This window comes from Lissotriton helveticus, chromosome 6 (genome assembly GCF_964261635.1).
Source record: "Lissotriton helveticus chromosome 6, aLisHel1.1, whole genome shotgun sequence".
Lineage (NCBI taxonomy): Eukaryota > Metazoa > Chordata > Amphibia > Caudata > Salamandridae > Lissotriton > Lissotriton helveticus.
The window spans coordinates 580,081,139-580,108,545 of NC_136067.1; the positions used below are offsets into that span (position 1 = coordinate 580,081,139).

The 27,407-nt window shown below is 46.1% G+C and overlaps 1 protein-coding gene across 2 annotated transcripts in view; it reads left to right on the forward strand.

Moving 5' to 3' along the window:
• COL19A1 (collagen type XIX alpha 1 chain) overlaps positions 1-27,407 on the forward strand; it is a 2,464,374-nt gene that overhangs the window by 2,014,810 nt on the left and 422,157 nt on the right. For both annotated transcript variants that reach the window (XM_078648013.1, XM_078648014.1), the window contains one exon: positions 10,404-10,445. In XM_078648013.1, the coding sequence (XP_078504139.1) occupies positions 10,404-10,445 (42 nt within the window). The remainder of the gene's footprint in view (positions 1-10,403; positions 10,446-27,407) is intronic.

Here is a 27,407-nt window from a genome sequence, read left to right on the forward strand (position 1 = left end):
GTGTCATCAGTACATATATCAATCAATCAATGAATTAGGGATTTGTGAAGTGCGCAACTCGCCCGTGAGGGTCTCAAGGCCCTGGGGGGAGAGGAAATCGTACAGCAATGTCTCACCCAAAGAGACAGGTCTTGTGGCTCTTCCTGAAAGCATGCAAAGTGGGGGAACGTCTGATTCTGAGTGGGAGTTCATTCCAGGTCTTTGACGTGATGTAGGAGTAGGCTCTTCCACCTTTGTGTTAGGTATATTAATCCCATGAAGAGCTAATTATACCTACTTCATAATATTTATCAGGTCAATACTTAGACCTTAATATGTTTTGCCCCACAATATTGTTTCCTTGATATTCTGGTGGAAAAAGGTTCTGGTTAAAGAATATATAAAGAGGCATAGGCAACATGTTTTTCTTTTACAAGCTGCAAGTTAGAAGTTGACTCCCTACTTTAAACTGGTGTATCCCACACTGATCAAGTTCAATCAATCAATAATCTTTTTTCGATCACTTAAAAGTGATTATAAAAGATATAGATACATACATAAAACACCAAACACATCCTAAAACACCAGAAATACAGGCTCTACATTAAAAGAGTTAAAAATTTCAAATATCAGCAATTCATACACATGTCAATTGATAAAACAGTAATCCATTTAAGAAATCATTACATTGCGTGAGCTTTGAGCGACATTAAAAATGAACCCACAGCTGAACAAACTTCAAGGCAATTAAGTTGCTGTAAATAAAGCAATGCTACTCTACACTTGGTAAATGTACACTTTCGTAAAAGAGGCATTAAAAAACGATGAGTAATTGAAGGATAGAATTTACGCAAAAAAACAAAGTGCAGCAAAGTCTGGGTAGAGACCTCGTCGCGTGGACAAATACATATATTGGAGGACTCAAATTGACATTGAGGAAAACATAATGTCCATCTGATGTATCCCAGCCTAAACTGGGCCAACAGCATATGCTCCCAAGAAACCAGAACCAGGTACAAATAGGGTGCTACCCCCAAGGAAGTTTGCACTAGGCAATAGTCTCTAACAGAGGACTTTGTTCATTCATTACCATCCCTATTAGCCCTCTTAGCTGACAGGAAACATTCCCTTAGCCACCCTTTATCCCTCTTGCAAAGATCGGAAGGTCTCTTAAAAATAGAAGGGCAGCCAAGAGAAATGCCTATATTACTGATGTAGTTGAGCCAAGGTATTCTATTCCTATAGGCACATGAGAGAAAGTCTAAGATAATCTCTTTATTTAAGTTAGCCTGTTCATTGCACCAAATGGAGCACCACAAGAGAAGTGGGCAAGTTTAAATAAGTACTCAACATTATCCAGACCCAATTACAGGAGAGTAACAAAGTGTAATTTTGTTAAGGGAACCCCAAGAAAACATCGGCACACACTGTTTTCTTCAATTTGGATCCAGCTCACATCACTATAACCACATCCACCTGTACTATAAGTTAGGATGGGGATACATTTTCTCTTATAAATCTCAGGTAAGCAATGTCAGAGCTTATTCCCAATGGAGGAGAGAAGAGAAAACATCATGCCAACTGCCTGCAAGAAACAATTTTTCTCTCAACAGCACATAAGGCCAAAGTGAAGGAGCTATCAAATACTAGGGCAAGATAAGGAAACTGAATAACTATGTCAATATTCCTACTGTGGCTTTCATACAACCAGTTTTCACATTTTTGAGGCCACAGACCATTGGAAATGTTTGTCTACAAATCAAGATGTATCATCATGGAGACACAAGGGGTAAGCAATAACCTAAGGCTGCTTGCAGTTCTGGCAAGAAAAACAGCATCATCTGCATACCAAAGTTCAGGAATTGGTTTTTATTAACAACCGGACATCCAGTCCTAAGCTCACAAGAACAGATTCTTTCTGATGGATACACCTGCTTGTGGATTCCCCCCTTTTGAATTACCCTCTTGCGCCAGCATTCCACAGAAACTTTTTCTTAGCTCTCCCACGTTGACGAGGGCGTCACAATGACACAGCTCCGCTGACGACTCCGTATAACGCCATCGGAGCTATAAGAAGACCTTGTCGGCGTGCTGACGTCAGATCCCTTTTTTTCCGTGCAGTCGATGCATAACGGGTTTTTCTGGGACTCTCCATTTTCTTTGTATTACTTTGTTTCTACTTTCTCCCTTGGTGTAGCAGTGCGATGGCTACACTGAAGAAGTCAGGATTCAAGCCTTGCAGGGAGTGTGGGTGCCATATGTCTATTAGAGACGCCCATGACGATTGTCTCTAGTGCCTTTTGTCAAATCATGACGTCAAAGGATGTACGTCCTATCGGAAGATGAATCCAAAGACGCTTCAGGAGCATAAGCAAAGCTTTTCATGGCACGGGTGAAAAAGGAGAAGAGGGGCAGCACGAGGTCTAAGTAGAAGTCTTAGACCTCACACACATCGAAGTCGATAAAACATTAGAAGAAGCGCTGACATAGGTCTCTGCATCGATCTTCAAAGGGCAAGGCTTCGAGGTTGGCTTCTCCTGTTCAGCGGGGTCTTGCTAAAGATGACATGCCGCTGTTGTCATCTCCTTCTCTGCAGGTGACTCTGGCCCACTCTACGACGCCGTGGGATTTGCCGGGGACCAGGCATTCACCAGCACCCAGGGAGTCTTCTCCTGTGGCTTTTCCTGGCTGGCTCTGGTGTCCCAGGGGCCACAGCTGCAGCTACAGGCTGCCACACGGCCTCAGTCAGATCCAGACCCAGTGGTTCTGGATTCTTATCCACCCTTTCCTGGTCAAGAAGCGGATCCGTCGCATTTCCTGAATGCGATGTTTGGCATGGTTGCCAAGGCAACTTTTCCTACCGGTGCGCCGTCTGGCCCCGTGGGTCCGCTTGCTTATAATTTGGGCATCCCCCAGCAATATGCCCAGGCACCTTTCGTGCCCTTCATGCCAATGGCTCCGCCAGGCCAGTTTCCGGCACAGAGATTTTCACTGCCGATACCACAGTCTCCGGTGCCGTCTGATGTTGGGCCGATGCCTTCCCGGCTTCGAGCGGCACCGCTGCCCACTTCTAAGGGTCCTCCTTTGACACCGGCGTCGATGTCTCTGGTGCCCCTCCTGATGCAGGCGACACCGATCCGGAAGTTGTGCTCCAGGAGGGAGGCCCAGAGGCTGCTGGAGGAGGAGGAGTGCCAGCAGGATCAGGCTGAAGAGGAAGAAATCATCGACAACATGGATGACTTCACAGGATGTTGCTCCATACCATTCCATCATCAGGGAGGCTGCTGACCTTTTGGATCTTCAACTGCCCACAGCTGAGGTCAAGTCAAATATCCTGACTGAAGTGTTAGATTCTCGTTCTTCTGTTGTTGAGCCTTTGCTGCCTTTCAATAAGGCTTTGACAGAGCCAATTTTGGAGGTGTGGTAGAAGCCCTTTTCTGCCTGAGGATGACGTGGTCACTTTTTGGAAGTGTTAGCAGACATGCAGGCTGCAGCCCATCAGGTGATTCAGTCAGGGCTTGATACAGCGGATTCAGTCACCAGAGTGATGGGCTCCTCTGTGGCTACCAGGAGACATGCCTGGCTCAGGTCTTCGAGGTTCTCCTGATGTGTAGGCTACTCTGCTTGATCTACCTTTTGATGGGTCCAGACATTTTGTTACGAAAGCGGATTCTGCTCTGCAACGCTTCAAGGACAGTACTGCTAGGTCCTTGGGCCTGTAGTTTCAGCCTAGGGGCTATGGATTCAGGAGGTTTCGATGTTTTGGGAAGGCAGAATACTTTCGAGGCCATCAGCAGCCGCAAAAGCAGCTGCAGCAGAACCCTCTGTATAAGTTATACAGAGGAAAGGATAGAGGCCATCTGTGGGGGCCTTCCCGCAACAGTCCTCCTCCTCCCCTGTCCCCACCACCGGTACCACAGGAAAGCAGCTCTAGATCCACCATCGTTGAGCATGGTGGTCCCTAGGTGGCCGGGTGGCCCATTTTCTACAAAATTGAATATCTGTTACAACAGATCTTTGGGTTTTTGATCTGGTAGAAAAGGGGTACGCCCTACATTTCCAAGAGTTTCCACCTCCTTACCCTCCTTGCGCTGGTGTTCGGGAGGCCATCTGCTGCTCCTGCAGCAGGAGGTTCTTGCCTTACTGCAGAAAGGTGTGATAGAGGTGGTTCCAGAGCAGGAACAGGGTCAGGGGTGGTACTCCCAGTATTTTCTGATCCCCAAGAAGGACAGTAGTTTGAGGCCGATCCTAGACCTTTAGGATTTTGAACTTTTACCTCAGGCAGGAAAAGTGCAAGATGTTGACCCTGGCTCAGGTTCTTCTGGCGCTGCAGCAGGAGGACTGGGTGGTGTCGATCGATTTGCAGGATGCGTATTGTCATCTTCCCATCTTGAAGTTGCATCGAAAGAATCTCAATTTTACTGTGGGATCTCAACACTAACAGTTTAGGTTGCGGTCCTTCCGTTCAGACTTACGTCCGTTCCAAGGGTCTTCACGAAGGTGATGGCGGTGGTAGCAGGTCATCTCAGATGGTTGGGATTTCCTGCTTTCCCCTATCTGGACGACTTGCTGCTCAAGGCAAAGTCTTCAGGGTTGGTGCTGCATCATCTGCAAGTAACAACACAGTTGTTGTTCCACTTGGGTTTCTCGATAAATGTTCCCAAATCTCACCTGGTGCCATCTAAGTGCAACCTGTTCATGGGGGCAGTACTGGACACTACTGTGTGTCAAGCTTTACCGCCTCCGCAGAGGATTTTTGACACTCTGGAATTGATTCCTTTGTTTCACAATGGAGCGGTTGTTCCATTCTCGAAGGTCCTACTCCTGCTCGGTATGTTCTGTTGCTGCATACTGTTGGTCGCCCATGCACACAAGCACATGATGGCCCTCCAGTGGTCCCTCCACAGGCAGTGGTATCAGCACAATGGACATTCTCTGGGAGATGGTCAGAATCTCCAGAGACACTGCAGAGGAGCTGTCTTGGTGGAATGTTTCAGACAACCTTTGTCAAGGGAAACTTTTTCAACATCCTCCACCAGTGGCCACAGTGATCAGGGATGCCTCCACTCTAGGGTGGGAAGCACATCTGGGGGATCTGGAGGTCAAGGGTATTTCGTCTCCAGAGAAAAGGTTGTTCCACATTAACCTTCTGGAATTGCGGGCAATATGTTTGGCTCTCTACTTTTGGCTCTCACGGCCTTCTTCCCTCCCTTCGCGGTCAGTCAGTTCAAGTCCTGACAGACAACACTACTGCGATGTGGTATATCAACAAGCAGGGAGGAGTAGAGTTGTATCGTCCCTGCAGAGAGGCTCTGCTGCTCTGCTCCTGGGTTCAGGATCACCAGATATGCGTAATTGCAAATCATCTGGCTGCAGTATTGAACGTGTGTGCGGACAGTCTCATTCAGCAGTACTCAGCCGACCACACGTGGAGTCTTCATCCGGAGGTGATTTGCTGCCTCGTCGGGTTGTGCGGGTCTCCTCAGGTGGAAATATTTGCCACTCACTAGAGCGTGCATTACCCGTTATACAGCAGTCTCCAGTATCCAATGCGGGTAGCATTGTGGGACGTCTTTCAACTGGATTGAAGCTTTCGGCTTCTTTGTGTGTTTCCTCCCATACCCTTGATTCCTCGGGTTCTGAGTAGGATTCGTCAAGACCGGGCCCAAGTTATATTGGTTGCCCCAGATTGGCCAAGAAGGGTGTGGTACATGGATCTGTTTCCCCTCTCATCGCACCATCCGCTCCGTCTCCCTCTCAGGGCAGACCTCCTCTTGCAGTCGCAGGGGCAGGTTCTATACCCATCACCTCCAGAGCCTGCACCTTCATACCTGGAGAGTGAACGGGGTAACCTGATCCCTTTCTCTCTCGCCCAGGATGCGGTGGATGTTATTTTATCGCCCAGGAGACACTCCATCAAACCTGTTTATTCCTCTAGACGGGCTCTGTTTGTAAAGTGGTGTGGAGAGAGATCCATTGATCCTTTGAAGGCCCATTTATCAGATATGCTTGGTTTTAAACTTTCCTTGGCCCAGCAAGGTTGTGCTGTGGCAGCAGTTAAGGGCTACTTGTTGGCCTTGTCTGCCCTCCTTTTGTTTGCCGGACCAGCCATCTTTATTTAAGTCCCCCATCATCATGAGGTTCATTAAGGGCCTGACCAATAGGTTTCCTCCCACTCCCTTTATAATGCCCCGTGGGATTTGAATTTAGTACTTACATTTCTGATGAGGTCTCCTTTTGAGCCTCTTCATAGTTGCTCTTTGAGGATCGTCCAGGAGGGTGAGTGAGTTGCAGGCTCTTAGTTCTAAGCCTCCTTTTACTACTATCCTTGCAGACAAGATGGTTCTTAGGACCATGGCTGCTTTCCTGCCTAAGGTGGTTTCTCCTTTCCACCTAGGACTGTCTATCACATTGCTTACCTTCTATCCTCCACCTCACCCTTCCAGGGAGGAGGAGATACTTCATCGCCTAGACCATCGGAGGGCGCTCAGCTTCTATTTGGACAGAATCAGGGATTCGAGTTTGGACGACAAGTTCTTTGTTAGCTATGTGGGGAAGATGAATGGTAAAGCCATCCACAGGAGAACGCTGTCCAGGTGGATCATCTTTTGTATCAAGATATTCTATGATCTGGCCAAGAAGGAGACGCCTGAAGGTATCAGAGCTCATTCTACTAGAGAAGAGTCTTCCACATCTGCTTTCACTAAAGGTGTCCCTGAGCTAGACATTTGTAAGGCTGCAACATGGGCCTCCCTCCACACTTTCATTAAGCATTTTTGCTTGGATTCTGTGGTGTGAAGGGATGGCCATTTTGCACGGGCTGTGCTGCAATACTTTTTGGTATGAGTGGGTGGAAACCTTCCTTCGGGAACCGGACTGCTGTGGGATTCACTTCAAAAGTTCAGAAATCCACAAGCAGAGGTATCCACCAGAAGAACAAGTTATTGACCTTTGGTAACACTTTTTTCTGGTGGATACAGTATCTGCCTATGGATTCCTCACTGACCTACCCTCCTCCCTGTTGTCCACCTACGTATACCGAAAAAGTTTTCATTGTTTGACATTGTTGTTTCCCTATGTCATTTGCTTCCTATATTGTTTGTTGTTAGGAAATGCTTTGGTTTTAGCGTTCCCTCTTTACCTATGTACTGTGTGTTTTTGTGTATATATTGTATACTGTGTATACTTACATTATGTTGTTAGTCCACCCGTTCACCTCGAGGGCACGGAAAAAAACGGTGGAACTGACGTCAGCACGCTGATGAGGTCTTCCAATGGCTCCGATGGTGTTATACGGAGTTGCGAGCGTAGCTGTGCCATTGTGATGTCCTCATCGAAGTGAAAAAGCTAGGAAAACGTTTCCGTGGAATGCTGGTGCAAGGGAGTAAGTCAAAAGGTGAGAAATCTACAGGCGTATACTGTATCCACCAGAAAAAGCGTTACCGAAGGTAAGTAACTTGTTCAACACGTTTAAATAGAGCAAAAACAAATTAGAGCCAGTACACTTCCCTTGTGGACCACCGGCCCGAGGGAAAATGTGTCAGAACATTCACCTCCCTCTCCATATCTTGTAGAAGCAAGTAGATCCAGATGTAATGAACTCAAGAGAGCAACCAGCCTTCCTTAAAGACCCATGGCTGTTAAAGTGTCCCCCAGTTTTGACCTGTTGACACAGCCGAAAGCCAAGGATAGGTCCATAAATGCTTGATGGAGAAAGCCACATTTTTGTTCACTTGAGATGCAGATTTAAACAGTGTTCAGTCACTGATCTAATTAAAATTCAGTGACATGGTGCTGAACTCTGGTATATAGTAGGCGTGGGCGGAATTTGCGTAGTCACGCTACGCAAAGCTCCGCGAAATGGTAAAAAATCTCCATGAGCACTCAGAGTTCTGCGAACACGCGGAATTGCTTGTTCCGCTCGTTCGCGATGCTTTTCACCTGTTCGCGAACGCTGTTTGCATGCTCAGGGGGGAATATCTCGGAAACACGCATTTTTAAAGCGCGAATAAGCAAATAATTTTGTGAAACCGCGGATCGTAGAATTTTTGGCATTTCCATGTTCTCCACGGAACGCAAAATTACCCAAATTCCGCAAGCGGAACGGAATTTAACGCCCAGGCCTAGTATACAGCTTCTTGTGCACGGAAGTCAAAACTTCCATAAAATCACAGAGAGGCTGCTAGTTGGTTCTGTGAATATTTTCATTAGTATTCAGAAAAACAGATGAGTAACACCAAACCCTGCACTTTTATTGGTCAATCAGTATATATCAATGAAAATCACAACCAGACCTGAGTAATGCCTCTGATCTGAGAAGACACTCCAACTAACAAGTTGCTGCTGTACAAACTCTACAGAAAATATCCTCAAATTTCAGCTTTTTGAACCAATAACCCTAAAGTCACCACAATTCATAGAATCGGTGTATTAGAACAAATAACTAATTGATATTGCACCTAAATGTCACATCATCTTTGTTTAAACGCAGTGTCTTTGTTGTGGCCATCTTTAAAATGTGTTTCAATAGAAAGTTCATGTTGCAGCAGCTTCTCATTGTCGATTTTACCTCAAACGCTAAACCTTTCCACCAAAACATATGCAGCATCGTTATCCTTTTACTCAAAACACGTATCTTGCAAAAAGTATAGTGAGCTTCACCATATGGTATCAATTATACCACCGGCATGATTTCCAGGGAAGCGACTCATGAGTAGTTACTGACCAGGGCAGAGTAATGTATTGCCTCAGAACCCTCACACTCCAGTCCCTATCACAAACAATGGGGAAATTACTTTTCTCACTGGATAACATTGCCTAGTTAATTCCTACCTTACGTAGGACTGAATCCATTTTTTTTAAATCTCAGAAAGGTTCCGTGACTATTTACGCTCACGTTATTTTATTTGTATTTATTTATTGCATTTATAGTGCGCAGCAGCTACCCACAAAGGGTTTCCCGGCGTTTTCACGTCAAAGGGGTAACATTTCATTCAAAGGGGTAACATTTCATACCCCAAAACTTAGTGTCGACAACAAATATGCTATTTGCAGGTCAATTTTGCATTAAGTGGGTCTTTCACAATCTGACCTGTAAAGTGCCACAAATGTCAGTTTAATACACAGTAAACATGCCCGGCTGCTCAAAAAAAAAAATAGAAAGATGCTCTGTGGCGATATATAGTGTGAAAGATGTGGCATGCGTACCACTGCCTGCGAGGTAAACAATGTTTTAGAAAGCTTAAGATTGAAGTCTGAAGGTTTCCAACAGGAATCAAGCTGATCCCTTGTAATGAAAGATGATTCATATCATTAACTGCTGTGTATTTTCAAACAGGAATAAAGGACAAACCACAAGTTAAAACATTTCTTTAAAAAGCGACATTTGTAAGGTTTAGCATGCTTTAACTATGCCTATAATAGGTTGGTTTTTGTAACAATGGATTAGAGGATGACAGTTACATGTGTTATTTCTTAAAAACATTTTAACTATTTGTACATTATATTGAAACAACCAACCACAATGCAGTGATCAAGACTGCAGTTTCTCTTGCACATGCTATGTGCAAATGTTTGTGGACTGCATGTAATTACACCTGAGACCCTCTTTGCACTGTATTACTATGGTGCATGAAATATGTCTCTGTCAAGTACTATATCCACATTTTACAGAATGAAGAGATGCTTGCTTGCTTTTCATTTCAACTGCAGTGCGCGTAATCCTGGCAAGTCTCAGCCCAGGCCACCATCATGGAATGATATTGGTCATAGTTTCCCTGTTTTACCAATCCAAGATAACGGCTACCTTGGTTCTTACGATGGGGGTATGCTGGAACATCAGTACAACAAAACACCATGTGCAATACCATTGAAGATGGCTACCCGCTGTTATGTTTATTTTATGCGTTTTTGCAAACTTATCCCTGCCTTGTTTACCCAGAAACGTGTTTCCTTTTTCTAGTTTTTTGTTGTTATAATTTATCTTGCATATGGTGTTGGGTTTCTGTGTGAGTTTCTTGTGGTTTTGTATGTGGATGAATGCAAAAGTAAGTTAATGGGTATATGAATGGAAACATGATTTCTAAGCTGAGAGTCAGAGTGCGTGCATGATGACTTATTTGAATGGCTAAACACGTCATTGACTGAGGAGGCACTTTCATTTAAAATCAAGATTTATTGGCATTGCCAGTGCTTGTTCTATTTTGGAATGAGCAACAATGGATTACTAGGTATCATAGAAAATATGGCTTTTCAGTGGGAAGGGCACAGAGCTTCTCTGGCTGTGTCACGTGGCCGTCTATGATGCCTCTGATGCTGGACATAACTTTGCTCTAACAGTCCTGTAACATCTTCTGAAAGACATAATATGGAAAGAGGAATATGCCATAGTTTGTCTCCGATAATCATGTTTTTTTTTGTTTCAGATTGCTCTTCCGCTTTTGGGGGATATTGGTACTTTGCTGAAGGTGAGAATATGTTTTAAAGTTGTCATTCTGATTTTTTTATGATCTCATGCAATCGGTTATTTTATTGAATAATTAATTAGTTGGTTTAGTGGTTGATTGACTCGTGAACCTGCATGCTGACAACAGATGGTGAAGTTACAAGAGCTTTCTGCAGTTCGTTTTTGTTCAATTCGCCAACTACACTATGCAAAAGTATGTTTTTTATCAAGGAGGGCAATCTCACAATACTCATTGATATGTAAGAGATGTCTCCCTGCAAAAATCATTTTCCCTCGAAATTACTTGCCTATGAGGTTTGTTCCCTGTGCATTGCTGCGAGTCACCTACTACTAATCAACAGCAGCAAATAGACTGATAGAGGCAGTGAGTAGAGAAATGTCTGCTTTTCCTACCCCCTTCATGCAGAGCAGCAGAAAGCAGTTAGCAGGTAGAAAACTGCGTGTGTGGCAATGTTTAATGTTAGTTCATTGTGTGTTTAGCCTTGAGAGTAACAAACTTTGAGATGAATAGTAAGTGTCTTGATTTGTAAGTGTGAATTTATTTGATTCACTATCCAGAAACATGTCCTTCATTGTAAAATCTGCGCGCCGATAAGGTTGGCTTGGTTAAATGTCAGATGTTTATTGATTACAAATTGAAAGTTTGCTTTGCATGTCACTCATATGGCGCTCAAAGACCTTATAAAAAACAGAGTATTCTACACATGATAAAATGATTAATTGTGGAAATGCATTGGAACCTTCTCATGCTCAAAAGTGCACAAATGTAAAAAAATAATTCTAAAAACTGGCTTCTTAAGTGCCACAGACCTATTTGGTTTGCCACCATAATTTCCTATCTTGATCCTGCAGACAGTACTATGAGATCTCAGCAGACTAATAGCCTGATTTAGATCTTGGCGGATCAGGTTTCACAATCGCTTTTTCTACTGTGTTCCCGGCCACCCGACTTGATGGTCCGACCGTCATATTTAGATGTTGGCTGGTCCATAGACGAAAGACCGCCAGAGTCCCGCCGACTCCACCTGGAATTCTCAACTGCGCCGATGGCTATATAGGCAGAAGCGGTTGCCGGCGGCCCTCCAGCCCAGATTTCCGTCATTCAATAGCATGTGTATGTTGCTTGTTTGGCATGCAATATGTACCAAAAAGGGGCATAACACATTACCTATATATACATTATGACACATTCACAATATATATGTATAGTAAGATAATGATGAGTAGCACTTACCTGTCTCCACACCACCATAGCCTCACTCTGTCAGGACACTGCCAGCACAAAGGGAACATCTAAATCTGCTTGGTACAAACTCGCCAGCATAACGGTGACAGAGTACTGTTAGCCAGAAGAGAATACCACCGCTGTGGTGGTCTCTTGTCTATTGACATAACATCTTAATATGGCAGGCAGGCAGACCGCTGTCAGCTTGATGGAGTACTTCGGACTGCCACCGCGTCCCAACAAGATCTAAATAAGGCCCATAGTAATTTTTTCTTGCATATGGTCCTATGTCTTTGTTCCCACCAATCTCTACATATAGCTAAGTTGTAATGCAGGCCAATCATCCAATCACTTGTCAGTCAATATTAGGTCTTTTCTCTCTCAGAAACATAAACCCCCATATTCAGTGACCCAGCATATATCCTGAAGCAACATTGTCATTAGTTGTCTTATGAACTGAATGCTACCATTCCAACATGTCATTCGTTCACTTGATGACTCCAATAAGCTCTTACTTGACTGTAGGAGGCCATATATGTATCCCTCCTACCCCACATGCTCTAGTTTTACCGAGGGTGTCAGGATGACGAAGGCAAAAGGAGTTCCTCCATTTACTGCAGCTATGGGTGTTCTCTGAGGTTGTTTCTACCAGTTTGCCAAATGTGGCCACCTCACACAAGTGCTATGCTCTTTGAATTTCCAGCACTTGTTAATGACTGACTGCCTCATCACTTCCAAGGGCACCTTCTATAAGGCCAAACCACCAACTAAGATTGCTCTCAATGTCCACAGTGTTATTAAGGATTTTGCCTATGACTTTATATCACTCTTGGAAATAGATTTCACAGAGTTGCTATTATCATCTCCTACATACTTCCAAGAAGCTACGACTTCCCTTTGAAAACACATCTCAGGGCAGAGATCACATAGGTGCAATTTTCCTCTTGATCTCTTGCAGAGAACTAAACAGGACTCATCCTTCAAGTATGTGTACATTAAATGTATTGTAGGTTGCTCCTCATCCTTCATCTGCACCATCATTCACCACCCTCCTAAAATACTAGGCTGATTAACTGCACATGCTTTGGATCTAGTACAACACCTACTTCCATTACAGAACATGCACTCTGAAATATTTTAGCATTTTGAAGATGACCGTGAAAACTTACTTGCGCAGCGTTGCAGACATTATTAATGGATTGAGGCTAACACAAGCGGTAGACTTTTGCACCCACAAAGCTGGCCAGTTTTCGCCTAATCTTTCTGGTTGAATGTCAGAATATTGATAACAAAACTATCACCCAACATAAATATTGTTGCATGAATATCACCTGGAAAATACTGCTCAATATGGTATAGATGTTCTATTATTAACTCCAATAGGGTGATATTTAGTATTTAGGACACAATCATTTTGTCAGACAATATTTAGGCTAGAATATGCTGGTACCATTCCATCTTTTCTTTCTTCTAAACCGTGATCTCTAAAGACCAATCACTTTCCTGATTTGAATCTGTCCTTATCCATTTCACAGTAGATGCGAGTTCAGCCCTAAGGTTCTCTATTCAAAGACATATGAGGCATTCTCGTCTAGTATCCACAAAAAACTCTAAGCATTTCCACCACTTCACATCTTTCTAAAGATTGTCCTTCTCTCTTATTGCTCGTAGCAGACAGTTCGGGCTGGACTGTTCCCATGAGGCACAGGGTCAAGACTGATTTGCATATGGCCATGTCTGAACTGGGGTAACGTGGTGAGCAAAATAACAATGGATTAAACCCAGATCTGTGACTGGGGGTGAATGTTTTGCCAATGTGCAACATTCCGTCCATCACCTTGTGTGGTTTGCTGTTCACCCTATGTGGGAAGGGTATGCCCAGACGTGGGTCCTGTGCTCACTACGCCACTGAAGTCAAGCTATCCTGGCTGATGACGGCTGAGAGCCAGAAACCGGTCCTAGGATGCTTGATTCCAGTCCAGGGAAGACATGGCTTGGCAGTTCGGGCTGGACTGTTCCCATGAGGCACAGGGTCAAGACTGATTTGCATATGTCCATGTCTGAACTGGGGTGGCGTGGTGAGCAAAATAACGATGGATTAAATCCAGATCTGTGACTGGGGTGAATGTTTTGCCTATGTGCAACATTCCTTCCATCAACTTGTGTGTTTTCCTAGCAGACAATGTTCCTTAGATAAAAGAAGTGACTGTTGTAATATACAGGCTAAGAAGGTCACTAAAAAGAGAAGCAGGAAAGCTAATTTTGAAAAATATATTCTCAATATATGGACGACCATTAACTTGTAGCTCATCAAACACAAGCATACTACATTAGAGAGTCGGAAACAACTGCATGTTTCCAGTGAGCTCTTCGTATAATACATACATTTGCAATCCTAATTATCATACTCAATTTGTCTAAAGAGTTATTTGTGATATTAAAGATATAATGATAGCTCATCCTCCACACCTCAAATGAACACTTGTTTTCCAATCTAATGACCTATTTTACAAACAAACTAGCAATTCTCCATTCTTCCTTTCACTCACTCAGCTCTTTTTATTGGCTCTATAATGCTAACTTGTACTATCTTGTGCAACACATTTGCATCTTCGTCCTCCAAGAACCAGATGATCAAGAAACTAAATTAACCTGCTTCTCTTTCCAGCTTTAGTAATGCAACCATCAGCAAAATTGGCCTTAGGGACATGGTCTGAACACCAACATGGCACCCGCAACCTAGACAGGCTCCAGAGCCAACTGCTCTTAATCCTCCTGAATCCTGTCTCAGTACTCATAGAGTCTGACCATCTGACTTGGGGACCTGGACCGCCTTGAGGGCCGATTTTCCTGCATGATCGGCACTTGGTGAGCAGCTGCTGCATAGCAGAGGTAGAGGCAGAGTGTGGTCTATGCAGAGCACATACCCCTGAGTGCTGCGCACTTTCAACGACCCACCTTACAACCTCAGCCTGTGATGTGGAGGGCAGGGCGTAGCTACAAAGAAGTGACAGGCTGAGTTGGTCTGTCACAGGGACCGTGAAGCTCCCAGTGGCTCCTTGCTGTGACAGCGTGAGACCAGGTGCTGCGGAAGCCATGGAAGAGCCCTTGGATCTTTGGCCCGGAACTTCGGAGGTCCGGTGTAGCAGCAAAGTATCAGCATACTGGGTTGGGCTGCGGTGGGATTGTTGCCCGCCTGGCAGTCCCCCTCAGTGGCAGCGAGGTATTGAGTGCAGCGGGAGCCGGTGGAGGTGTGACCTGGGGGAGCGTAGAGCCCCCTGTTGGGTGACTGGCCTTGAGTTGAATATGCTGCTGCAGAGGAAGATGGAGCCTGAGAGAGGGCCTACTGAGTAAGGCAAATACCATTAGGTGAGCCGGAGGTAGCCCTGGAGTCCAAGGGGAGTTGGAGGGTACCTTTGGTGGCCCTGGGAATCCGAAAGTTGATGACTGGATGAGCCTGTAGAGGAGAGAGGTATGGGCATCTATATCAAGGCCTGAAGGGGCATGATGAGCCTGTTGTGACTGGCAGTGGAATTTGAATTTATATGCACCTCCCCGGGGGACCGTCTATTGAGGTACCAGAGTGCAGCTCTCTCCTGTTGACCCAACCTTGGCACAGTGAGATGGCAGTTTTGAGGCTTCTGGTAACCCCCTTATTGACCCTCCTGCCATGCTGGTGCCCAGCAGTGACTGCTTGTGCCACCCTGGATCTACCCAAGACTTGGCGGATCACAATGGATTGGAGAGAAATCGGCTATCTAACCCGGCGATAGCACCATAGTCAAAGAAAAGGTGCCCCTACAAGGCAAACAAGGAACGCTGCACAAGTTTACACACCAGACAACAAGGGCTGGTGGGGATGTGGAGGATGATTAGGGACGGCAGGTTACTGGATCAGACACAAATATGATTATTGCTGCCATAAATCAGTCACAGGATACATTGGTTACAAAAATTGGAGCAGTGGGATCTGATGTCACGCTCTTCCAACAAGATCTGCGCATAGCAGTGGACAGTCTAAAAGAGACTGAGGGGAGAGTGACTGAGTGGATAAAGCATAAACAATTTCCAAGCTCTCCTCCGTCACTTTAATATGGTTCCAACTAGAAAAATTAGGACTGCATTTCAGGAAAACAGAACTTCAGAATGCAGGGACTGAGTCCATCTACGCCATCAGATACTTTAGGGCCAAATCCTAACTAGCTTACAGTCATGCACCTGAACCCCTAACCTTCCTGGGATGGCAGGTGATTCTCTGAACTCTGATCACCAAGGGAATCATGAAAACAGATCTCACCCCTTCCATTGTTTACTCATGCATGACCTTGGTAAGCATAAGAAAGACACATAGGTAGTTTGCAATAGATTTATTTAAACAATCATAATCTTGCATAGAAAGAATGAGCTGCGATTATTAGCCAGATAAAACAAAGCATTGTAACCAGCATCATGAACATGGTGAAAAGAATAAACAGTCCAACCATGGCAGTCTGATTTATATATGTATATTTCTACCTATAACTACCCCTATTCTGAGAGGATTGTGGACACACTCTCTGCCTGATCGCTTAGGTTAACCTGAGTCCTCATTCCTGGATGACTTTGACTGAAGTAGGATTGTCAAACCCTCTATGCAAGATCAGGATGGAAGACCAGCATTAGCAGAGTTGCAGGTCTAACACAGCATTCCAGGACCATCATGTCGCGAGTGCCCATCTGAACTATAAAAGGACAGTGCACTCTTTATATAAGAAAACCACTGTGTTAGAGGTACAACTCTGATGCAATGATGTGTCTAGTTGTTAGAAACTGTCTCTGAGTGGGCAACGCAAGCACTAGGATATCTTATTCTGTTCTTAGCCCTGAAGAAATTGTGCAGATTATGTCGCAGGAAAGGCTTTTTAAAAACAAGTAGCATGTACGTCTTCTCAGAAGTAAACCATAGTAAAACAATATAACTAAAAACAAATTCTGCTAAAACTTGTAAAATGTAAAACTGAAATGGAGAACCAAAGTGGTAGCAAGAGGGCCTCACTACATCACCAAGGAGCTGACTCCCCAGGTCAAGGACGCAAGGGGAGGGTCCAAATAACCGACAACTAATTGGCTTTCCAGAGGGCTGTGAGGGGATGTCCCCGGAGTCGTCATGGAGCAACGGCTGTGCTCCATTATGCCGCTCAACACAGTATTCTCCTGTATTGTTGTAGAGCAGGTACATCGGGCACTGGTCCCATGGCCACCTTGGGGGGCCGTGCCCAAACCTTTCATTATCCGCTTCCTCATTTGTCATGATAGAGATGCTATCCTGCGGCATTCTCGCACCTAGAACACCCAGCTGGATCAGTCTCACAGAATATTGCTCTTCCCAGACTATACCAATCCTTCATGGAAGCTAAGAGGAAATTACAGGACCTTAATATCTGGTACATTTTACTCTACCTGGCCAAACTGAAGGTCATATACCACGCTAAAACTTTGTTCTTTGATTACCCCAAGGTGGCCTTTCAATGGAAAAATGATTAGACTTCGATGTGGTCACCCATGCACCCCGCTGCCTACTGACCAGTCCATAAGAAGGAGGGCCTAGGGCTCCCAGTGGTGGTCCTGTAACTGGGGTCAGCTCATGAACAGCTCATGTTCTCTGTAGAGAAGCAGGCAAAACAACACTGAGGAGAGATATGAGAATGAGCACCAGGCAGTGGCCATTATGCTCCCGCTGGCAGAGGAGATCGACATTAGTCTTGCAGCATCTGAGTCGTTTCAGGCTTTGACAACATAACTTGCTTTTGGGAGAGAGGGGTGTGGGGAGATGGAATTCCTCTCTCCCAGTCCCACACTGAGGTCCACCTTGTTGAGATACTTTTGGCGGACGGGGGAGGAGCATTGATAGGGCCACTTGGGACCCCCGGTGCTCTGAGTGCCTCCGCGTCTGGATGACAGTGTTCCCCACGCAGGTTGTTGAGCACTGAGCTCGGCCAGTTTGGATGGGTACTCATTGGCACTGTGCAGCCCCATCTCCTGGTTGATGCCAGACACAACACTGCCCTGCGATAGATGCTTCACAATGCTGAAGCATAGGGTGGAAGGGTATGGGTAGTTTAGGTTTCTGTTTATTGTTAATGTTGTTGGTGCACACTCGACTCCCTATGTATGTTACTTTCCACTAGGTGTGGGACTTCTATTGAGCCCTGGTGGATGACAAGAGCTTTCCAACTAGTCAGGTCTGTTTAGAAAATTGGAATGTAAATGGCCTCCTTAATAAGATTAAGCATACAGCTGTCCTTAGCAGCTGTGAAGATCCTGTAGGCAGATATCCTTTTCCTTCAAAAATCTCATTTGGTGGGTAACAAAACTCCCTTCCTGGCTCAATATGGGTAAAGCCAGGTATATCATGCGGGGTTTGTCAGGGTCTCACGGGGAAGGCCATTCTGGTCAGGGACAGTCTCTCTTTGTGGTCTTTAAGGAATGGGAAGATCAACGGGTCAGATATGTTGCAATTGCTGGCCTCTTGGATGGGAAATCGCTGACATTAATTAATATTCACACACCACCGCCACTTAGCACCTCCTTTTTTCAGGTGATAACTGGACTGGTGTGGGATCTTCCAGGAGGGCTCACTATATTGGGGGGGCGCCTTGAACGGGTTGGTGGCCGACAGTGTGGATAGACAGCAGGAGCCAAACCAAGCTCCCACAAGGCGGTCATTGATAGCCCTCTTTATGGAAGCAATGTTTTTGGTTGATAAATGGCAACAGATTTGTCTGCGGGATGAAATACCTTTACTAGGCACAAACTTTGGTGGATGTGGGTGGAGACTTTCCTACCTGTCCATGGTTTGAGACTCGGGAGGGAGATGTTTTACATACTGTATGGTCTTGTGGAAAGGTGGAGTTGTTTTGGAGGAGGGGGAGGGTTCTGGGAGGGCTATCCCATCAAAGGCTAAGTTAGCCCTACTCCACATCACCACTTAGTCTGAGATCAATATAGCCTAGGTCTGCTACATCTAAGCCTTACTGAGGCCTAACAAGACATTGCACATGCATGAAAAGCGAGCGGCCCTCTCTCTGTGGAGGATTGGAGTAAGAGTCTTGACCGGTACAGAAGTAGAGAACGCTCCATGTACTAGGCTAGGGGATGCCACCAGAAGCACCCCAAGATCTAGAGGACATGCACGGATTATAGAGGGGTCTGCATAAACCCTGGGACTTTGCCGACCACCACCACAGAATGGGAAGTAAAAACATTCAGGGGCTGATGGGTGCTATCTCAAGATGGAGAGCTTGCTTTGGGAGCTCAGGAGTAAAGGAGCCCCTTGAGAGGGAGTGAGGGGGTCTAGGGGAAATAAATGCACCATTGTTCTAGTTACTATTGCCACTCTGTTTTACAATAATGATGTTTATCCGGTTCAACTTATTGGGGTTTTGTCATTTTGGTCTTGCTTTACTCATAAACATATTCTCTATTTTTCTGAATCTGTGTGGATTCTTTTTGTGGTGTTTTCATTGTGTTACTGTGTCTGTGTTGCACAAATAATTGACACATTGCCTCTTTGGATAGACCTGACTTCTCTGTGCAAAACTACCAGAGGGTGACAATAGGTTATCTTTTAGTGTGTATCTAGCTTACCCTGACTAGGTATTTGGTCCCTTCCTGGATATGGTGCATACCTTTGCCAACTAGAGATTCAATTTCTAACAAGCATATGTGTTCAATGCAGACCAGTGGAAGTGACGGATGACATTCTTATCAGCCATCTTTAAAATGGACTGTGGCTTAGGTGGATCTGCAGTGTTATGTGTATTTGTAAAGAGTGCTATCACACGCAAGGTATCCTGGTAATATAGTGATTTAAGTACTTCTCCTGCAGTTCATGCACTATTTCGGAGTTGTCTCCTTCCTTCCCTTATCTAACGCAGTGTATCTACCCTTTGTGCTGTAAACATCTATGGGTCCATTAGGATGGCAACGGAGATCGGGACCGCCCGCCATAAGGGCGGGGGTCCCGTTGTGGGTATTAGGATGTGCCTGCCACAGTGGCGGGCACATCCTATATGTTTTACATTGTGGCGGGCGGTGCTCTCTGCACCGCCCGCCACAATGCAAAACATATGTTGACGCATTTCAAGATGCAAAGCGGCAGGCACCGCGCTGTGCCTGCCGCTTTGCATATGTACATGTGGGGGGGTACCATAGGTACCCCCCATGTGCCCCCCGACAGTGGTGGCAACCTGGGGGCCCTGCAGGGGGCCCCCGCAGCAATCTCCGCCTGCCTTTCCGTGGCGGCATTGCCGCCGCGGAAAGGCCCCTACTTTGTGCCATCGTAATATGGCTGGCGGTGTCCATTGGACACCAATACCATATTAATCTATTACCACCGCTGTCCCCTCCGCCATCCTAATCTGGAGGAGGGGAAAACGAGAGTGCTTGTCGGGCAGATTGCCTCCGCCAGGGTGGCGGTGGCCACTGCCACCCTGGCGGAGGCAATCCGCCCGACATCCTAACGGACCCCATAGTGTTTGACCCCTACATTGACTGTAGCCTGCTAATCAAACTCAAGGCATGTGTTCTATTTAAGTGAAGGACCATTTCCAAACAGCTCTATCTGCACCCTAATAAGATAGCTGTCTTAACACACCTCCCTTGTATAGTTTTGCAAGGTCAGATATGGGTTGTAAGACTGAAAAATTACTTTGTCACGCATACCTAAAACATATGGAGGCAGATTTACAAGCCCCTTGCACTGCCAGTACGTCACTTTTTGTGACGCACTGGCAGCGAATTTCTCTGCCCCATATTTACAAGGACAGGAAAAGCCTCCCTGCGTGGCTTTTCCTGTCCTTGTAAATATGACCCCTTTACACACAGAACTTTGTGTGAAAGGGGCGTTCCATGGGTGTCGCTGTGGGTGTTCCCACAAAACAGCCATGGAACCAGACACATTTCCAGATGTACGAGAAATCGTAAACCTAGAAATGGGTCAGTTTGCTACGTCAACCAAGGGGTGGCGTAGCCAGGCATAACGAGGACAAATGTTTTAATTTCTCTTCGTTTTTTCCTCTTTCAATGCATGCTGTATTCTACTGCACGCATGGAAAGAGGAAAATGCCTATAGTGATAGTTTCTCTGCAGGAAGGTCATCCCTTCCTGCACAAAAACAATCTCCCCGTGGCGCAGGCATCCTTGCACCATGGTGAAAGGGTGCCTGCGCCGCGCATGGCCGCTGTTTGTGCGCCAGCGCAGGGGAGAGCACAGGAATGTGACATATCACTGTAGATATGTCGCATTCCTGTGCTCTGAAAGTGGCTCAGCCAAAGGGCTTGCGCTACCGCGGTGCAGCACTTTCTTGTAGATCTGCCCCAACGTGCTTTTAGATTAGATTATTGTTTTAGCACCCTGGGCTCCATTATTTATCTCCACTGTATAAAATGTATTCAACCTTAATTCTGTTATTTTGGGATCAAAAGCAAACACATAGCATGTTGTTATCTGTCATGCAATGACCTAGAGGAAAGTGCAATAAGAACCAAATTCACAATTTATAGCTGGTCTGTCCTGAACAGTAGTGAAGTTAAATTACTATAGCCTATTACCTTTTGTCAGTCAAGATTATGAATATGAACTGAGCGTATGTGTTGGAAATTCCAAAGTCATACACATTTCTGTATGGGAACACGTCTCCTTAACACTAACAGGACGGCTGGGCCGGATATTTACTGCTTCAAAGGACCGACTACATAATACTCAGGATGGGAGAATTAAAATCTCTGGAAGCTGCCAAATAGAGGGGGTTTTATTTGAAAGGATTTCTGTAGCTCCTTTCCTATTTGAAACACGAGTCTCCCAGCCTCCTGGAGCTAGACGCTGTAGCAATCCTAGAACATGTGAAGGCTTGGGAAGTGGGATTTTTTTGAATTGTAGAGGGCTGAATTCTGAGGGCCAGGTGATGTGGTGTGGAATATAAGAGAGCTTCACGTAGTTAAATAAGGGAAAAATCAGTTAAATGTATTGAGCCTCATGCAGTCTTTCCACCCTACAGCTTCTAAGCTTGTCTTCTAAGCTACTGTCAGTCCTGTTCATTTGTCGATCTAGATGTGGTGGAACGTCTTTTTCTTATTTGGCACCCATTGTCTGGAACAAATTGGCCCTCTCTATTAGAACCTGTCCAGACTATCACACATTCAAACACGCATTGGCATAGCCAATAGGTGTCGCTTTTGGGACCATATAAGTATTTAGTTATGCAGCACAATATCCTTGGTGCAACAACATCAACTGGTGCATGGCTAAACACTTATAAGGTTGCAAAGGCGAAACCTATTGGCTATGCCAATGCTTGTTCCTTTTTCTATGTGTGATGCATTCTGCAGCACACGTAGAAAGAGGAAAAGCCTCTTATGATTATTTTTGTACAGAGAGGTTTCCTTTCCTGTACAAAAATAATCATCCCCGCAAGGCCGGCACCCTTGCACCATTGTGCGCCGGTGCAGCGGAAAAGGACAGGAATGCGCCGTATCTTAAAGATACGGCGCATTACTGCCCTTTTCTTTTGCCGTAGGGAAGCGCAGCAGGAAGGCCTGCTGCGCTTCCCTACAGCAAAACCTCATAAATGAGTCCCATAGTTAGTCCATGACTTTAGTTACATAGGCCACACCTCTTATAAAGGAATCCTAGTTGGCTTCAATGGCCACGCCCCTTTCAGAAACACCTAACTTTTTCATCCCACTTAAAAGACTGGAACTGAGTGAAAGAAGTGGCAGGTGAGGGTAAGTGCTCCCCCCCCCCAACAACGCATGGAGGATGGGGAGGGCGGATTGGAACTGCGTTGCAAGTGCTTGCTGGGGTTCAAATCAGCCTGTGATTGTAGAAGAAAGGGGGGGAGAATAAACAAGAGTAGTGTAAATACATTTTAGATTAATCATTGTGATCCTTTTTTGTAAAAACTGATGCCATTACATGGTTCCCTCTCCCAACAAACTCCCGGACTCATTTGGCTCAAAGGACAAACAAATGAATGATTCTTCCAATGAAACTAATGTGTGGCGGGACATTGCACCAATCAGCTCCACTGCCAGATGTGCCTACAATCGGTCGGAAGTGCAAGGACTTGTTTGTTGAAAAGAAGGACACTGCATTCAACAGCACCTAGAAGACCTGCATTATTCTGTAGTGTATCCTCACCAGTGCCTGTGGTGACGCTGAGGCAATCTGCATCTAATGCTCCGCCACCTCATTTGCCTGTTTAGGAAAAACATTCAGCGGATGTGGACATTTTACAAGGGCGTGACCCGCCTCAAAGAGACCAGGCAATCATTCTCTGGTTATAAAGAAGGCTCTTGAAGGTGTGACCCTCACCCTCCCTGTAAAACTCTTCATGACATTATTTTACAGGGTTTTGAAGCTAACCCTCCCAGGTGGCAATGATGTCTGGCGTGCAGAGCCGCCCTTGTTCGGATAGCGCCCCGGGCAGAAAGACATTTGGCGCCCTGGCTGCAGTTCGTGCATAAAACGAGGCAGCTCGGGCCCATGTTGTGTTCACTGTTCAGTCACACATCAAAGTAGTTACTGTCTCTGAGCACCTCCCCCAAGGATTCCAGTTCAGTCACAGCGGTATCTTGATCACGCTAGTGCCACGTTGTTAATGGTGCGAATGGCAGAGTTGTGTGACGTGCGTGGGAGGGGGTAGCAGAGGTAGGAAGGAAGGGGTTACTGGGGTGTAGAAAGGCGCCTGAGGCAACTAAAAAAGGATATAGAGCAGTTTAGTCTGCATTGGTGTCAAGAGGGAGGCTGCTGTCTGCAGGACTTTTATACAGACAGCTCTGTGTGACCCTCTGAAGACTGGTGCCCCAGGCCTGGCCCAGCTCGCCCACGCCAAAAGCCGGCCCTGCAGACATGCCACATATGGCAGTGATTACAGCGTAGGAATCCAGCCCAATAGAAAACACGCACCTGCTGGTATGCAAACAAGTAGTGAAAGTTCACAAGAAGGGTCCAAAAGCTGCCTGCCGAGCAGGACAATTGAGACACGTTTTACTGCATGAATTAACCATGTTAAAGTAAAGCGCGGGTGGCGCGATTGCCAAGATTGCACAAAAGTAAAGAAATTTTTAAAAACATGTATTTCTTTACTTTTGCTAGAATCCCGGCACCCGCGCTTTACTTTTAACATGGTTAAAGTAAAGTGCGGGTGCCGCGATTGAATAGTGTTGAACAAAAGTAAACAAAGCTGGCGGCTGCGGCCTGCTACAGTCAGCTGTTTACGTCACGCGCACCCTTGTGCGCGCGACAGTATGCTGGTGGCCGCTTTGGTAGCACTTTTCAAAGCAGCTACTAAATGTTTCGGCCAGATCAGCACATGCGCTGGATCAGGCCGAGACCTCAAAAGCACACAAAACTGCATTGTTTTCGACCTGGACTCCTTCTGGCTTTACTGTACTGTCTCTGCGCCGAGATACCCCGGTTGGGATGATTAGTGCATGTTATCAAGACACATTATTCATTCATTCAATTTAAGATTTTTGCCCTCAAGACGTTTTTAAGTCTGAAGTCAAGAAATTACAACTGGTTCACACACCAACTTTTACTTAACTGTGGTCACTTGTAGTTTTGACACTAAAGGTTCCATCTTGCCTCTCAAGTTGACCGAAGACCCTTTAACACTTTTTCTCAATTATTTTTGATTTCCATACATCATAGCACTGGGAAACTTTGTGTAAGTGTCCCTATGCAGAGATTTTTTTTTAATATTGATTTCTCTATCAAATTGTTTTTGCAATTTTTTTTATTTTTTTTTTAAAACCTTTATTGTACAGAAGGCGCGCACAGATACGGGCCTACAACCCACCGGGCCGGCCACCACAATAAAGAAACATACGAGGCAACACAGGAGAGACAACAGGATTTCTAAATAGCACATATGAAAGGCAAAGGCAAAAAGTCTTTGAGTCGCCATCACGGACAGGATAAAAATAGGTTAATTTTATAATAGAAAAAAGGGGTGTCACAGGATAATGTCAATCTGTAAAGTCCGGAGGGCCGTGGTGGGCCGTGAGCAAGCCGAAGTCTCGAATACAGGAAAAGACCAACAGAACAATACATTTTGGCAAAGGCAGAACGTGAGTCCCACATCAAGAACAAGCACAATCGCTGCTCAGCACCCACCCACCACTATCAGGGCACATAATAATAAAACAGCGAAAAATACGTTTACAAAACTAAAAGCCCTCCGTTACAACAACCCAAGGGAGGAAAAGAAAATGGGGTGGGGAAAAGGAAAAAAAGGGAGGAAGAGGACATCAAAAAAGGGGGAGGGGGAAAGTGAGGGCGCAGCGTCAGTGCACGCCCCCCACGGCTAACAAAGCACCCAATACTAATTCGGCACATGGAACTAGTGGCAACAGGAAAAATGAATGCGTAGTAAACCGTGACAGCAGACATACCAAAAGGGCCACGCCAGCACAAACACCCCAGGGGGCTACGTGCCGACACCGCGCCACGAAATTAGGGGATACATAAGAGCCATAGAACCAAAAAGAGGAACAGGGAAAGATACAATAAACAGACCCCCCCACCACCCCGCACAGCCCACCCTGCACCCCTGCAGAAGGCTATGGCCTACCCCCCAGCAGCGTGCCTGTCGCCCTAATTAGAACCCGAAATATAGAGAAATATAAGAAAGAAAGAATCACTTAGATTAAAAAGGGGGAAGGGGAAACAGGGAAAAAACAGCGGGAGAGGAGCCACATAATCAAAACCCCTTCAGCTCCCACCCCCCCGCCCGAAAATACTCAGAGCCCACGGGAAAATAATAAACACACGGATAAGCTCCAGGAACGTAAAGACGTATCAAACATAATCATACAATTATGAACGGATCACCCAACCATACCACAAAATAACCGTCCACAGAGGCAAGATCAGCTCAACCCTGTCCTCGTTTTTCGCAAACTGTAATCGTCCAGCGCACCAGGAACCAGATCACATAAAACAGGAGGTGAATAACAGGGAGTCGAATCAAAAATACACTCAAGTTGTAGCGATCGTGACCCGGATGATCCAGAAAGTACAGTAACCACTTCAGGCAAAACAGGCAAAGTTCCGATGAGAATACGGAGAAAGCCGGTCCAGCGGCACCGTCACAGGATTTTCGTACGGCCATGTGAGGCAAAAGAGGAAAAGGAGACCCATCGAGGTCGGTCCAGACGGGATCCAGCCGGGGAACCTCCGGAACAGAAGGAGGCACAGGACAAAGAAGGGCAGCGGACCCCCGCATATCCACACCATCAGCAGCCTCCAGGTCCACGACCCCAAGGAAAGTTCCAGCAGCACACAACAGAGATGAAGCCGCACAAACCGAGGGGAGTCCGGCAGGCCCAACAAAGGGACCCCCCTCCAGGATAGCGGTCGGTGCGGTCATGGGTGCCCCCCAGGAGCGCAGGGCGGCGAGGATGTCGCGGAGCGTAGGCTCACCTTTACAGTATTCAGCAAACGTGCCGCGCGGCGGACTCGCATCGCCGGTCCCCGCAAGGCCGAGAATCATGGGGCCGGCCGCCATCTTAGAAGCCCGGCGGGGCCGCTGCAAACACCGACCCCCGCCCGGATATCAGCGGGGCAAAACAGGACACCGGCAACCACCAGCGGAAGTGCCACCAGGGCAGGAAGGGGAGCCACCAGAAGAAGGCGATGCGCCGGCACCCCACACGCCGCCGGCACCGTTCTCCGAGTCCGGGCGGAGGAACTCAAAATGGCCGGGCCGGAGAACAAAGGGGAGACGAGCCAGATGTACGGTGAACCCCGTCCATGGAAATCAGCTCCCCAACACCAGGCCGCAGGACCGCCGGACCAGGCCCGGGAGGCCGCAATCGGTCTATTAGCACATCGGCCCCTCCGACCGACTCCACACCACCACCAAGGGCCGGCCACCGCGCCCCGTCCAGCCCGGGCGCCGCCAAGGAGTGCCAGGCCCGGCCGCTCCGGAGGCCCCGAAGCAGACAGGGGCGCAACTCAGGATCCGTGACACCCAGGAATCACCGGAGCAAACGGTAAGTGCCTGTGAGTTATCGTCGTTCCACTGCACATCGTGGAATACTTCCCGGGGCAGGATGAAGTACAGGATATTTGTTGCAGACAGGAGAGTGATCGGAGCCGAGCTAAAACGCGGCCATCTCGGACGCGAGCTTGGCTCCTCCCCCCTGTTTTTGCTATTTTGACATTCTTCTTAATAGATTTTTGATTTTTAACTTACTTGGACATTTTAAATTGGATGTTTTCAGTTATTTTTTTAATTCATTGTTTGCTTTGGCTTTGTATTGCACATTTGCCACATGCATTTACAGGAAGGAAGGTCTTTCTGTTTGTGGCAAGCTATCAGGTATAAGCTAGGGATTTGTTGCAGAAACCAGTTTCCCTTTGTTGGTTAGAATGACTCAGTCACAGATCATCAAAACCGTGTCCCCTCTTCCCCTTTGCCTGATACTCCGATTCGATATGTGGATGATACTGATACACTTGTCCATATCAGCACTTCAAATGACACAGACCTCTTGGAATGTCTTGAACTGCTTTTTACTCATACATTTTTAGAAGCAAAAAATCAAACAGCTGCCAAAAGCCAGATTTTTATTAATTTTTAAATACCTCAACCTTCATTAAATTTCGTGAGGTCAAATCTGCTGAAATGTAACAGGGGAAAACTATACGGTAATTACCGCAAGATGCAGATTTTGATACGTGAAACTGCAA